At 32.7% G+C, this 14,644-nt stretch overlaps 2 protein-coding genes across 2 annotated transcripts; one reads left to right on the forward strand and one right to left on the reverse strand.

The window, feature by feature from the left end:
* Positions 1–41: 41 nt before the first annotated feature.
* On the reverse strand, positions 42–4,455 carry LOC148766375 (uncharacterized). The gene is made up of 3 exons (XM_088827261.1): positions 4,281–4,455; positions 1,105–1,908; positions 42–319 (listed from the first exon to the last, which is right to left on the reverse strand). The coding sequence occupies exons 1-3, from the start codon at positions 4,453–4,455 to the stop codon at positions 42–44; spliced, it is 1,257 nt and encodes a 418-aa protein (XP_088683387.1).
* A 220-nt stretch (positions 4,456–4,675) lies between these two features.
* On the forward strand, positions 4,676–6,006 carry LOC105949919 (uncharacterized). The gene is made up of 7 exons (XM_012973227.2): positions 4,676–4,754; positions 4,839–4,935; positions 5,010–5,137; positions 5,222–5,306; positions 5,404–5,533; positions 5,612–5,766; positions 5,847–6,006. The coding sequence occupies exons 3-7, from the start codon at positions 5,119–5,121 to the stop codon at positions 5,992–5,994; spliced, it is 537 nt and encodes a 178-aa protein (XP_012828681.2). The 5' UTR covers positions 4,676–4,754; positions 4,839–4,935; positions 5,010–5,118; the 3' UTR covers positions 5,995–6,006.
* Positions 6,007–14,644: the final 8,638 nt, after the last annotated feature.

The following is a 14,644-nucleotide window of genomic DNA, read 5'->3' on the forward strand; positions in this document are numbered from 1 at the left end:
ATTGTTTGGTGAATTGTACCTCTTGGTACAACTGGTAATTCCTAACGAAAATCTCCACCAAACACCATCACTTTACCACCGAAGTCCTCATTGTTTCCCATTATGTCCTGAAAACATTTATTCACATTCTCAATAGCCCATCTCTTTGCCATCAGAGCTTCATCCCAGATAAATAATGTTGTTCTTTGTAACAACTCAGCGACTCCACTTTGCTTGGATATATTGCATTCAGTCGACTCACTTGGATCTATTGGGATTTTGAAACGTGAATGAACTGTTCTCCCCCCAGGCATAATTGCAGCTGCAACTCTAGACGTTGCTGTTGCAATTGAAATTTTATTTTTAGTTCGTAAATGAGCCAACAATGCACGATATAAGAATGTTTTTCCAGTCCCCCCTGGTCCATCAATAAAGAACATGCCACCTTTGCCTTATACACTCCAACATTATTTGAAAGGCTTCCTGCTGTTCTGCATTCAATTTTTTTTTTGCTTCTAAATCTTCACAAGGTGTTTCTATTAACATTTCATCCTGTATCTCTCTTAACAAATTTCCACCCTTGTTAGTAGTAAGAATTGGGATAGTGGGAATATCATATGAAGTAATATTTTTTCCCATACTCTCCAAGAAAAAGTTCAAACTTTGCAACGTTTGCGCAAGTTGTAGCTCCTTTGATGTTCGTGGTTCTCTTCTGAAGTCATACGTAAAGCTGAAAATTGAGGATGTCCTAGACGTTGATGCCAAACATCTGCATACGTAAAGTTCCAGATTTGAACCGATGGAAAAAATACAATTCTGGAGAAGTAGGTAATACATAGAGATTACCCTTGCGTGTCCCTGTTATCATGGCTTGCCCTGTTCCCCGTTCCTTAATACAAAAATCAATATCAGAAAACTCATAGTTAACAGGAAATTGCGTGGTTAGTCGACTGACAGAAAGTAAATTTTTCATTAAATTTGGAACTAACAGAACATTATTAAGGGGAAAGGTTGCATTCTTTTGTTGTATAGAAGAATCGCCAATTGCAAAAATGGGCATAGAAGACCCATCGCCAATTAACACAGAATCAACACCGGAATATTGATGAATATTTTTTAACATACCTGCCTTACCTGTCATATGGTTGGAGGCCCCGATATCAGTTGTCCATTCAGTATCTGCAATTGTATTATCCAAAGTGAGAGCGGCTAGTGCTTGCGGAATTTCATCTTGTTGAGTGGGCTTCTTTGGTATCCACCAGCATATTTTAGCAATATGGCCCATCGTTCCGCAATATTGACATTGTTGCTCACGGAATCTTTCCCTCCCTGTAGGAGTCATTCGGCGTTGACCATGTGGCGGAGGGCGTCGTTGGTGATTTGCCGAAGGAGAGTTGTCATTGTACCCGTGGGTCGAGTCCTTTTGTTGCTGTGCTTGAAAACCACGCCCATTGGAAGTAAACTTTTGTGATGGTCCACGATAGTTGTACGGTTTTGATTGTGGACGTTGTTGTCTTTGTCCATAAAAGGCCATTTGGTGGGTGTGGTTATAAGTTGAGGCATCTGACTGGTTTGAAAACCAATTTCGTCTTTGATCAAAATTTTGAAGTTGAGATACCAACTCGGAATACAAAGGTCTGGGCGGTTTTAGCATGGTGGTTGTGAAAATTTCATATTGAGGACCGGGACTAGTGATGAGACAAAAAACGTTTTCTTGATCTGGAACAGGTTTTCCAATGGCTGCTAAGTTATAGCACAAAACTTTGAACTTACTAATGTGTTCGAAAATTGTTGTGTGGTCTTCTTTGCGAAGATAGGTCAGTTGTTGCCGCAATGTAAACTCACGTTCTTGTGAGTCTTGAGCATATGCATTTTTTAGGGCTTCCCAAACTGCATGAGCTGTGTCTAGGCCAACGACAAGTCCAAGAGCTTATTCAGAAAGGGTTCCGATGATCCACCCTCGGAGAAGACGGTCAGACTTGCGCCAGGTTATGAAAGAAGCTGTTAATTGTGGGGCGATTAGTTCCGCGGTTGCGGGGTCAGTCGGAGTTGGAGTTGTGAATTTGGTGGGTGCTGGATCCTCATTCGTGAGATGCCCAACCAATTCTTGGCTTTCAGCAAGGGCCAAAGCTTGTTCACGCCACAAAGGATAGTTGTTTGGGGTGAGTCGAAGAGTGATGAAGTTGCCAACGTTGAGAGATAACGTATTGAAGAGAGTAAAATAAAAAAAAAAAAAAAAAAAAAAAAAAGGAAAGGAAAAAAAATCAGATTTGTGACTGTAATATTGTGTAGCGCCTAGTGCTCACACTGTCTTTGATACCATAAAGAAAAAAGAAGAAAAACAGAATATTGAGAGAATACGAACTAACAAGTTATTTTATGCTATTTCAATGCGAGCACTTAGGCTGTACAAATGAAGTATTTAAAGACAATAATAGAGAATCTTTAAGAGTCAAGAATTCCTCATCAGTCGGTGTTTAATGAATCTTCACGCTGATTTGATGCTATCTGTAATCTTGAGTTGATTATCAATTCGGTTTGAATTTCCTACCATAGGATCTCTAGATTTACTCAACTTCTCTCCGTTTGTTGAGGTTAGACCATGAGAGTCCCCATCCTTTTTTCTCCGATAATTTTGGCTATCCTTATCTCTCCATGGACTCTCAAAGTTGGTGGACTGTGTGGTGTCAATAATAGTAACGAAATAGGTATTTAAAAATTATTTACCGAAATTTAAATATGTTTAGATTAGTCAAAGTAATTGAAATAGTCCAATAGAAATAATTCACCTAACAATAACTTACAAAATTTGTTATTTTAGCATTAAATTAATTTATCTACCTATTATTTAAATCTTTTATCCAGTAGTTGTAACAAAATAGATATTATAAAAATTATTTATTTAAATTTAGATGGGTTTAAATTAGTTAAAGACACTAAAATAGTTCAACCCATTATATAATTCCCTAGACAATAATTTGAAAAATACAAATCATAATTTGGCAATTACTATATTTCGTTTACCCAGTTTTTTAATCTCGTATCTAGTTGTGGTAATGAAATATAAATTTAAAACTTAGTTATCTCAGGTTAGTCTTATAGATTCAAATAGTACAACACATATAATTAGGGGTGGAAGTTGGAACGGAAACTCCAATTTATGCCGATTCGGTTCCGAATATTTCTGATTTTTGAACAACTTTATTCATTCCGACATTTGAAATTTCGATTTCCGAATTTTTCTGATCTTTATGGATTGAAATTGGAATTATATAAAATAATTTGGAATTTTCGATTTTCGATCCGATTTAGTTTCAAAAAATACAACTATAAACAATATATATTATACAATACTTATTTTAAGTTTTTTTTTTTTTTTTTGTTTTTTTTGTTTCTGAAACAATAATGTGATTTAAGTTTTGGATTAGGATTTTGACGTATTAAATTGTCTTTAGAAGTATAATCGAATATTATGATGTGGTTTTTTTTTTTGAACTGAAATTTAATAGTTATTAGTTTTATACTTTTACTTTTATCGACGTGTATGTTATTTTGTTTGGAAAATTATGAAATTTTTAAAAATATTCCGCTAAGTTTTGAAATTTTAAAACTTATGCATTTTCCGAAATTTTTCAGAAATTCCAAAATTCCCTGGCCTTTTGAAATTGGAATGAATTTTTAGATTCCGAAAATTATTCATTGGAATTGGAATTGATTTTATATTTCTGATTGTTTTTTTTGGAACTTTTTCGAAAAGGCTAATTCCGATCCGATCCTATTCATCCGACTTTCGTCCCTACACATAATTCATCAAACAATACTTCAAATATAATATATTATTTCCCCTTTATAATGTTAGAACCCCCAGTTACAATGAGCCCAAAACAAATTCACATTTTTTAAGTTAAATCCAAATTATTTTTAATTAATAAAAATTAATACAATTTCACAATTATACCAATTAACCCTCTTTGAAATAATTCTATTATTTAGAATTAATTTACAATAATTCAATTATAATCTCCACCCAAAATTCCAAACCCTATCAAGATCTAACCTATTTCATCTTTCATTTATTTTTATTTTTTTCTCGATTCGATTTCTCACAAACATCTCCTTTCTATCTACCGCGGCCCCCCTTTCCCCTCTCTCCACCGCTCATCCCACGATTTATGTGTGGTCACCGCCATGAACTTTCCGGGCAACAACACTAATATGGATGCTACCCATCCAAGCAACACCAATATGTCTGCCGCTCCTCTCCGCCCTAACCACCTATGTTTTTGCCTCTTTGCGTCGACCTTCTCTCATGCCGGCATATCCAAGACGGCGGTGTATTTGATTTCGAAGATTGCAATGATATGAGCAACGATGTGGGCAAGACTTGATTCGATTTTTATAGGCGGCGGCGTGAAGCAAGAAGGAGCCGCGTGGCACCAAAGGCTGCCGGTAAATTTTTCTTCTTATTTCCTCCATTTTTCCTGTGTTGCGTTTGTAATGATGTATTGTTTTTATTTCTGTTTTGGACTTTTTCAATGATGTATATGTATTGATTTTAGACTTTTTTGTTTGTGATTTTTTCATCTTATATATAAAAGAAAGAAACGCTGGGCAACCCTAGAAAAACCCTAATGGCATATTTGTAAATTTTTGTTTTTTTTATTGTGCATATTATATCTCAATTTATTTTCTTGCTGAAAATATTCCTGTTGTCACTTTTAATTTTACGGATTTCCGTGATATCATTAATAACGGGGATGATACATGGCTTATAGGTAATTTCATTTTGGTAAATTATGTGTTCCATTAATTTATACCAAAATTTTATATTTTTTTGTATAACAATTATTTCCTTTTAGATGTTATTGGACATGTTATTGAAAGGGATGCTTTGAGAGAACTAAACAAAAATGGGCGGAGCCACAAGCTGTTGGAAGTCGGCCTTCAAGACTTATCGTAAGTATGCGTTGTTTAATTTATTATTGTTTATATTTATATATGTTTCTTATTTTTTCAACTGTTATTTCCAGTGGCAACAAACTTAAATGTGCTCTATGGGACAAATATGCTGAGGAACTGTCTACACATTTGATCAATGACAAACCGGATAGCCCTATCATTATTATTTTGCAATTATGCATGGTAAAAAGTTTCAATGGTAAGTACTTACATATAGTTACATGTTGATTAAAGTTAAGTTTAAGTTAATGTTAATGATCTAATTTATTTATTTGCATTGTAGGCAAGAATAGTATTTCCAACGCTTTCCACGGCAGTAAGTTACTAATAAATGAAAATTTAGAGGAACATAGAGAGTATAGAGAAAAGTGAGTTTGTTCAACATAACAAATATATTTTATATTTTATACTATCTCATAATTTGTGAGTTTCTTCAACATAACAAATATTATTTTAAACTTTTAGATTGATGATGCAAGCTGGAACATTTTCTCAATCAATTAGTCAAATATCAACTCACAGGTCCGTTGGAATTTCTGATGATTTACTTCAGACAGAACATATGACAATCAGTGATTTAATGGATTGTACAAGTGTAAGTATATTACCCTTTGTAGGTTTATTTCATAAATCATATAAGACTAATGTAAAATAATGTAAAATAATTTTTCAGGAACGTTCTGTTGCGTTGCTCGCTAAAGTAGTAGAAATAGACTGTGAGAGTAAATGGTGGTATCCATCATGCTCAACATGTTTTAGGAAAGTTGATCGTAATGGTGTTCAATTCTATTGTGAAAAGTGCATTGATAATGTTCCCGCTATCCCTAGGTAATTTAAATTTCATTTTGCTACAAACATCTTTATGTATTTAATTTTTTTAAATTTATATAAACAAATTATTACTACAGATATCGGATTCAGGTATTGGTGTTTGATGTTACTGGATCCATTTCATTAGTGATGTTTGATAAAGTTGTTACCGAGATCATAGGCAAGAAGGCTGCAGACATTCTTGGGGATTTGGGCAAGGTAATATTAAATTTAATATGCTTATGAAATGGTAACCTAAAGCCAAATGTAATGCTTTCGATTTATCATATAATAATAAATGGTAACCCTTTTTTATAGGGTTTCTTAGGGTTGTTCCAGTAATGTTGTTGAGAAATATAAATCAGTCATCAGGATTGTGCAATGGCACAAGACTCTCAATTACTCGATTAGGAAATCGTGTTTTGGAAGCCCAAATTATCTCAGGTATTAACATTGGACATAAGGTTTTAATTCCAAGATTGACGTTAACACCATCAGATAAGAGAATTCCTTTCCACTTTCAACGTCGACAGTTTCCTATTTGCCTTTCCTTCGCTATGACTATAAACAAGAGTCAGGGACAATCTCTCCAACATGTTGGTGTTTATCTTCCGAAACCCGTTTTTTCACATGGCCAGCTATACGTTGCTGTTTCAAGGGTTACCAAGCGCAGTGGTTTGAAAATACTTATAACCGACAAAGAAGGACATACTTCAAATATTACAACTAATGTTGTTTACAAAGAAGTATTTCAAAATTTACGGTGAGTATTTACTAATTGCTCAATATTTTGAGGTATAGAGATCGATAGTTAAGTTTATCTATAGTTAAGTTGCAACTTAGATTTTTATTTTTCTCGATTATTTATTAATTCAAAATTAATAATCACTCAGCTTAGATTTTTATTTTTGTCGATAAAATTTGCTTATTTTTTATTTTTTGTTTTGTGTAGTAAGTATACTTAATTTACTATGTTCCACTGATGAATTATTAATGAATGATTGTAATAAAATTTTCATCATACGAATACATCAAATGTTTGTGTATATACTTACAACATCCAAACATGCAATTTGTTGGCCCGTGCATCGCACGGGTACAATTACTAGTATACTTAATATAAGGGGCTATATGAAAAATCAATTAATTGGTAATTGGTATAGACCCATTTGACTCAAATTATCGAAAATACCCTCATTTAATATTACTAAAAGTTACCATATTATATTATTATGGATAATCAATTAATATTTTTTTAAATATGCAAATCCCCTTAATATCTCCCCATATCACGTCATTTCAATTTCTATTTTTCCTTTTATTTTTTATTTTTTTAATTTTTTTTTTATTTTTGATTTTTTATTTTAATTTTTTTTCCTTATTTATATTTTTCATGTTCTTCATTTTTCATTTTTTTTAAATGATTTTATTTTTATTTTTGTTTCTTAATGGTTTTTTTTTCTTAATTCCAATTTTATTTTTAAAAAAATGGTTTTTATTGATTTTTTCCCTAGTTTTTATTAATAAACAATGTTTTGTTTAATTATTTTTTAATTAATTATTTTTTTTTCCATTAATATTTTTTTAATATTAAAAAAAAAATCTAGCAGAATTATCCAAGTGGAATTCACTATAAACTTGTCGAAATCGATATGAACTTGTTGAAAACCACTATAAATTTATCGAAACCCACTAGGAACTAGACGAAATCCACTATAAATATGTTAGAAACCAATATAAATTTATCGAAGACATAGTCTAACATTATGAAAATCACTCTGTATAAACAAGCTATATAAATACATGAAAACCACTATGTATACACAACTATATAAACATGAAAACCAATATGTATAAACAACGATATAAATATAAAAACTACTCGGTATAGACAACTATATAAACATTAAAACCACTTTGTATACACAACTATATAAACATCGAAAACAACTATGAATTTATCGTAAACCACTATCAAAGTAACTTGAAATTCAAACGAAATCCACTAAAAAAATATAGAAAACCATTATGAGATCCACAGGACGCTCGTCGAAATCCACTATAAAATTTATCGAAAACCACTATGAAATTAACCTGAAATTCAAACGAAACCCACTACGAACACATTGAAATGCACTAAAAGAGTACGCAATCCACTACGGACTAATTAACTCGAAATCGACTAAAAATTTACGTAATCCACTATGAAGTAATTAACTCGAAATCCACTTAAAATAACGTAATCCACTACGAAGTAATTAACTAGAAATCCACTAAAAATTACGTAATCCACTACGAAGTAATTAACGTAATCCACTACAAACACAAATATACAATTGAGGGGAAAATGATTTTTTAATAGTACAAGGGTTAGTGTTACATAGGGCATATTATAAGGGGTAAAGAGTAATAATAATTGAAAATATCAACATGTAAACTAAGGAACTATTTTGGAAGAGTTTAAAAGTTGTTTTCACCGATAAATATTCTAGAATCTAGATCATATTTTAGTAGAGTTTTAGCATACGTTTTTCAACAATTAGATATTTTAGATCACCATCATCCATTTAATGAAACAAATGATACAAATAGCTGGAAAATATTTATCTTTTAACACATAATTCATTTTGACATAATAATTCATACATTGTAGTTGTTAATTTATGTTAAATATACTTTTAAAATAAAAATAAGAATTTTCCTCTCTCGTGAGATCAATGCTTCGCGTAGTCCATTAACGATACTCTTAAAACTCCACTAATCACTATCAATCAACATCTATCAAAGTAGTAGCATTCATGAACCACCTCCAAAAAAGTAAAGTATAAATCTACTTAATTATACTTAATCATAATTGTGTTCCCATGGCCCAACAAGTGAATTCTCTAAGCAGTCTCTGAACCGCCTTGGGAACTAGAAGCTCCTCAACACCTTGTGTGACTGCAGTTTCTAATTGAACCTCCTTTCACTTCAGTACATTGGATGCGTTGATCATCACTGCATTATTCTTGGACATCTGATTTTAATACCTACTACACCATTGTTGAGAATTTTGTTTTGAAAAAATTCGAAAGAGATATTTTCGAAGAGAAGAGGAAAAAATGATATGTGCACTCTTGATGGAAACCAAATCTATTTTATTAACAAAATATTAATATATATTATAAGTTTGTATTTTTAGTTTGACTACACATCTTGTCTTTGAAAACAAATTGAAATTTCTACAATTAATTTAGAATTAGTTAGTATAATTTAAACTTTGAAATTACATAATCAGTTTAGACTTTAGAGTTTTTAGGTTTTTTTCTCTCTGTTTTTTTCTCAGATTAAATGTGTATTTGTTTTTACAGATTTGATTACCAAAATGCAATGTTTTAAAAAAAATATTTTTGTTTATTTTATATCTTTATTTTTTGTTATAGGATTATTTATATGCTACACCCGACAAAGACTGCACCGGGTGACTTTTTTACTGTTGATCTAAGCACACCAATGTGGGTGTGGGTGTGTGTGTGTGTTTGTGTGTATTGTTAAGTGTATATTTATACACTTAGTTATACCTTTTAATTGGAGCTTTTGGTATGTTTTGACGATAATTGGTGCTTAAAATGGCTATTATTTGTATTTTAGGTGCAAATTGAAGAATTGGCAACTTATGGGGTGAAAACTGCAAATTCGGAGAAAAAGTGGGCCAAAAGTGAAAAAATCAGAATTCTGGAGAATTAAGGACCGGACGGCCATCCGGATTTTAAAGCGTATTCTCGCACGGCCGTCCGGATAGTCGAGGTGGCGCAGTGAAGGAAGTTTAATTACACAAGGAAACCCGCCCTATTATATTTTTGCACCCTATTTAAAGGCCAAAAGCACACAATTAGGAATTATCTTTTATTATCTTTTATCTTTAGTTGTTATTTTTCATCTTTCTACACGCAATCAAGGAGCACAAGAACGAAGACGAAGATTTGACGACTCTTCATCATAGTTCTCCTCTTTTATTAGCTTTTATGATTTTTCTTATTTTTATTATGCTTTTCGTAACGAACATGAGTAGCTAAGTTTTTATTCTAGGATTTTATTCGAACCCTATGTGGTAATTCGAACCTATTTTTCTACTTTTATGCAAGTTTAATTCTTCGATTATTTCTTCTATCTTGATCTTATTTAGCGCATGAACGTAGCTAATTTATGTTGCTATTTGTTATTGTTAGAATTGATTGACAGATCGTTTTAATAATTAGAACAGGAATAGAAGAGCCTTCGAGTAGTTCTCACCGGATGAGTGTGTTAATTGCATGTATTATCGTAGACATATAGATAATACCTTAGGTAGCCGTTTACGAGACTTGTTATTTAATGCTTTATTTATACTAGGTTTGCATAGACATATAGTGAATCTTTTATGAATAATAGGCTTATAATACAGCGACAACTTGTTATGAGTAATTTCGTGTCTTGGGTTAATAATCGGGAATCGTAACTTGCATGATAGGAAATTAATTGGGTGAAGAATTATCACATAAGGGGAAGATAAAATCCTAGATCCGTTTTATATTGATATTTTCTCGTGATTATTTGCTTTCTTAATTAATTTAATTGTTTAATTGATTAAATTGACAACCCTGCGTAGGCTGGATAAAAATCACAATTGTTAGGATTTGGTACTTAGGATTAAATAATTTGCGTATTCCCTGTGGGATCGACATCCGACTCTCACGAGTCTACTTTACTACTTGTTGCGATACGTGCACTTGCGTGTTGGTATTTAGCACCCAACAAGTTTTTGGAGCCGTTGCCGGGGAGTAACCTTGCGGCCCGACAATACAAGGCACCCATCCAAGATGGCGAGCAACCCGTCGAGGACCAACTAATAGCTCCATCTGAGGGTCCAAGCACAAGTTCGGACCGCCGTTTTCAAAGAAGAACGGAGCGAGAGTTGGTGTTCACGAGAAATCGGCTTGCCACGGTGGAGCACAAGGTGAGCACGATCGAATCCCTCCAACGGTGGTCGGGAAAGATGCTCCAAGCTATTGTGCGCCATTTGGCATGCGGCAATCCCGAATGCGCCGAACCGGCTCCGTTGCCCGCACCGATTCTTGAGCCGGTACCCGAGCTTTCGGATGATGAAGGAGATGGTGATGCTCATGCGCAAGGTGGAGTTGGTGAGCAACCCGACGATGGTCCCGACGCTTAAAAACAGGTGTTTTCTATCCTTGAACTCCGGGCGAATCACATTGAGGGCAATGTGAATTTTAAGTTTGGGGGTGGTTAACTACTTGTTTTCGTTTATGTGCGCTTTATTTGTGTTTTATTTTTTTTATTTTGCATGCTTTAGTTTTTGTGAATTTCCGTTTTTATTATTTAAAAATATATATATATATATATATATATATATATATATATATATATATATTTCGATGCATCGATGAACTATGATGATGGGAGATGGTCAATGTTTGATGATGAGATTACTTGTTTTATGTTGATAAGGAGTATGTATTCGTTTAGCTTTCGATTCAACGGAACATAGAAGTAAATTATTGCTAGGAATCACACCTTGTGCATTGCTTTGGTTGAATGTTTTGCATTTTAATTTTGGAATTTATTTGTGCTCAATCATGCTTTGTTCGGTTTTAAATCTCACCTTAGGACATTTATGATACGAAGTGTTGGTAGTAAGTAATTTGGGATATGATTTGGGCCTTCTTTGAACTGTTTGAGCCTTTCAAGCCTACCCTTTTTGCCAAATTATCCTTAGAACCTTGATTTGAGCCTCGGAGAAAAGGTGTTCTTTCTTTTAGCCAATATGTAGAAGGTAGAAAAGTGAACATTTTTGAATAATTATCCCTTGGAGGTCGGTCGAAAAATTCTTATAAGATCTTTCTTCTTCTTCGAATAAAAAAAAAAAAAAAAAAAAAGAGAAAAAAAAAGGAGAAGAAGAATAGATTAGAAGGGAGAAATAGGGACTAGTTATGAATTGGGTTGAAAACTCGATCCATTGCCTAAAAGGCAAAAGTGTTGACGTGTGAATTTTGGAGAATCGAGTTTATTTAAGTCCCTAGAGGTGAATTCATTGTTTCAAACGCCTATCTTTCAAATTTTGGCGTAATCACCTCAATTCAAGAAAATTAGCCACACATTCCCATATTACCTACCTCGGACCAAAGAGCCTAACAATTGAAAGCCACAAAGTCCCAATGATCCCAATAGCTTATTGTTCAATATTAGTTGAGTAAAATAATTTGGTGAGTATTTGGAGTCAAATATATGCATGTAAGTATAAATTCTCTCTATTTTTAACATGCAAATATTGGATACTTGAAGCAATTGTATGATTTGTGGTTTTTGGTAATAGTGAGTGACTAAGTCCCGTTGAATGTTAAGCTTGCGAATACCTAGGAATTATCATCATAATTGCAAATTCTGAAAACGCGAAGTTGACCCATCGATCTATGTAATGAGATGTATAGTCGTGTTTTGTGCTCTTAGATTGATTTTACTTGAGGACAAGCAAAAGTTCAAGTTTGGGGGTGTGTTAAGTGTATATTTATACACTTAATTACACCTTTTAATTGGAGCTTTTGGTATGTTTTGACGATAATTGGTGCTTAAAATGGCTATTATTTGTATTTTAGGTGCAAATTGAAGAATTGGCAACTTATGGGGTGAAAACTGCAAATTCGGGGAAAAAGTGGGCCAAAAGTGAAAAAATCAGAATTCTGGAGAATTAAGGACCGGACGGCCGTCCGGATTTTAAAGCGTATTCTCGCACGACCGTCCGGATGGTCGAGGTGGCGTAGTGAAGGAAGTTTAATTACACAAGGAAACCCGCCCTATTATATTTTTGCACCCTATTTAAAGGCCAAAAGCACACAATTAGGAATTATCTTTTATTATCTTTTATCTTTAGTTGTTATTTTTCATCTTTCTACACGCAATCAAGGAGCACAAGAACGAAGACGAAGATTTGACGACTCTTCATCATAGTTCTCCTCTTTTATTAGCTTTTATGATTTTTCTTATTTTTATTATGCTTTTCGTAACGAACATGAGTAGCTAAGTTTTTATTCTAGGATTTTATTGGAACCCTATGTGGTAATTCGAACCTATTTTTCTACTTTTATGCAAGTTTAATTCTTCAATTATTTCTTCTATCTTGATCTTATTTAGCGCATGAACGTAGCTAATTTATGTTGCTATTTGTTATTGTTAGAATTGATTGACAGATCGTTTTAATAATTAGAACATGGATAGAAGAGCCTTCGAGTAGTTCTCACCGGATGAGTGTGTTAATTGCATGTATTATCGTAGACATATAGATAATACCTTAGGTAGCCGTTTACGAGACTTGTTATTTAATGCTTTATTTATACTAGGTTTGCATAGACATATAGTGAATCTTTTATGAATAATAGGCTTATAATACAGCGACAGCTGGTTATGAGTAATTTCGTGTCTTGGGTTAATAATCGGGAATCGTAACTTGCATGATAGGAAATTAATTGGGTGAAGAATTATCACATAGGGGGAAGATAAAATCCTAGATCCGTTTTATATTGATATTTTCTCGTGATTATTTGCTTTCTTAATTAGTTTAATTGTTTAATTGATTAAATTGACAACCCTGCGTAGGCTGGATAAAAATCACAATTGTTAGGATTTTGTACTTAGGATTAAATAATTTGCGTATTCCCTGTGGGATCGACATCCGACTCTCACGAGTCTACTTTACTACTTGTTGCGATACGTGCACTTGCGTGTTGGTATTTAGCACCCAACATGTATATGAATAGTAAAGATCTACCGAATGTATTTCACCTGATGTAGCATATAATAGACCTTGTTATAGCTTGCAATAAAAAATATAGTTGTTATTATATTTGTTCTTTTATACTAATTATGATTTTGCATGTCATTTAGCTTTACAACATATTTTTAGTTGGGCCATTTGATATACACTCCTAAATACAAAAAATATGTAGGTCTAGGTCCACCCCTAAAATCTTTCTTTGAAATACCTCTGGAGCGGCAGAATTACTGTTGTGCCCTTACGTGCAATTTTCGCCCAACTGCATTACGCATTTTGGCCAACTGCATTTAGCATTTTTGGACTTGCATTTATCATTTTTATAGATTTTTAATAGAAAAGTATCACTGTCTATTTATTATTATTTTTTATATAATATACCATGTTTTACTTTTTTTTTAAATTTTTTTAAATTTTTAAAATTTTTAAATTTTTTGATTTTTTTTAATTTTTTATATTATTTTTAATACTTTTTAAAAATAATTTTTCAATAAGTTTTCTATAAAGAAATTGACTACAAATGACTATAGTATACTAAATGTTCTACAATCACGAATAGTTGTATATAGTCATGTACCTTCTTTTTACCCCAAAGTTATATACAGTCATGTACCTTCTTATTACTCCAAAGTTGTATATAGGCATGTACCTTCTTCTGGCTCCAAAGTTCGACATATTCTGTAGACCATCGATTATATACAAAAAAGAACTTCATTGGAACCAACAACAAAAATCACAATTTAAATCTTGATATTATATATCAACTTGTACAAATATAGATCGAAATACACAATCACACGAATATGTTCTTCAACAAAGAACAAATCATCATCATCAATCTACGTTAAAAAACTCACATAACCAATACATGACTACATGTTACTATATGTTACTATATATGACTATAGCAGACTAATATCACTTTGTTCGGGCCTTTTGTCTACATCGGAATCCTTATATTTCATCCATTAGCATTAAGTTTTTCGGAGATAATCATCACATGATTATTAAAACTACGTACAAACAACAAAACATGCAAAAAGAATTTTGCTTTTTTTATTATGTGATGAACTGTAAAATTGTTGAATCATG

Source organism: Erythranthe guttata, chromosome 12 (genome assembly GCF_056151865.1).
Source record: "Erythranthe guttata isolate IM_541 chromosome 12, IM_541, whole genome shotgun sequence".
Lineage (NCBI taxonomy): Eukaryota > Viridiplantae > Streptophyta > Magnoliopsida > Lamiales > Phrymaceae > Erythranthe > Erythranthe guttata.

Excerpts from the sequence above, each read along its gene's own strand:
- LOC148766375 (XM_088827261.1), bottom strand. The coding sequence starts at position 4,455 with ATGGAGGAAATAAGAAGAAAAATTTACCGGCAGCCTTTGGTGCCACGC. Across the intron at positions 1,909-4,280 it reads ATATGCCGGCATGAGAGAAG|CTCTTGGACTTGTCGTTGGC; the intron begins GTCGACGCAAAG and ends TTTCTGAATAAG. Across the intron at positions 320-1,104 it reads CCATATGACAGGTAAGGCAG|CAACGTCTAGAGTTGCAGCT; the intron begins GTATGTTAAAAA and ends CAATTGCAACAG.
- LOC105949919 (XM_012973227.2), top strand. Across the intron at positions 5,307-5,403 it reads CATAGAGAGTATAGAGAAAA|ATTGATGATGCAAGCTGGAA; the intron begins GTGAGTTTGTTC and ends TTAAACTTTTAG. Across the intron at positions 5,767-5,846 it reads AATGTTCCCGCTATCCCTAG|ATATCGGATTCAGGTATTGG; the intron begins GTAATTTAAATT and ends TTATTACTACAG.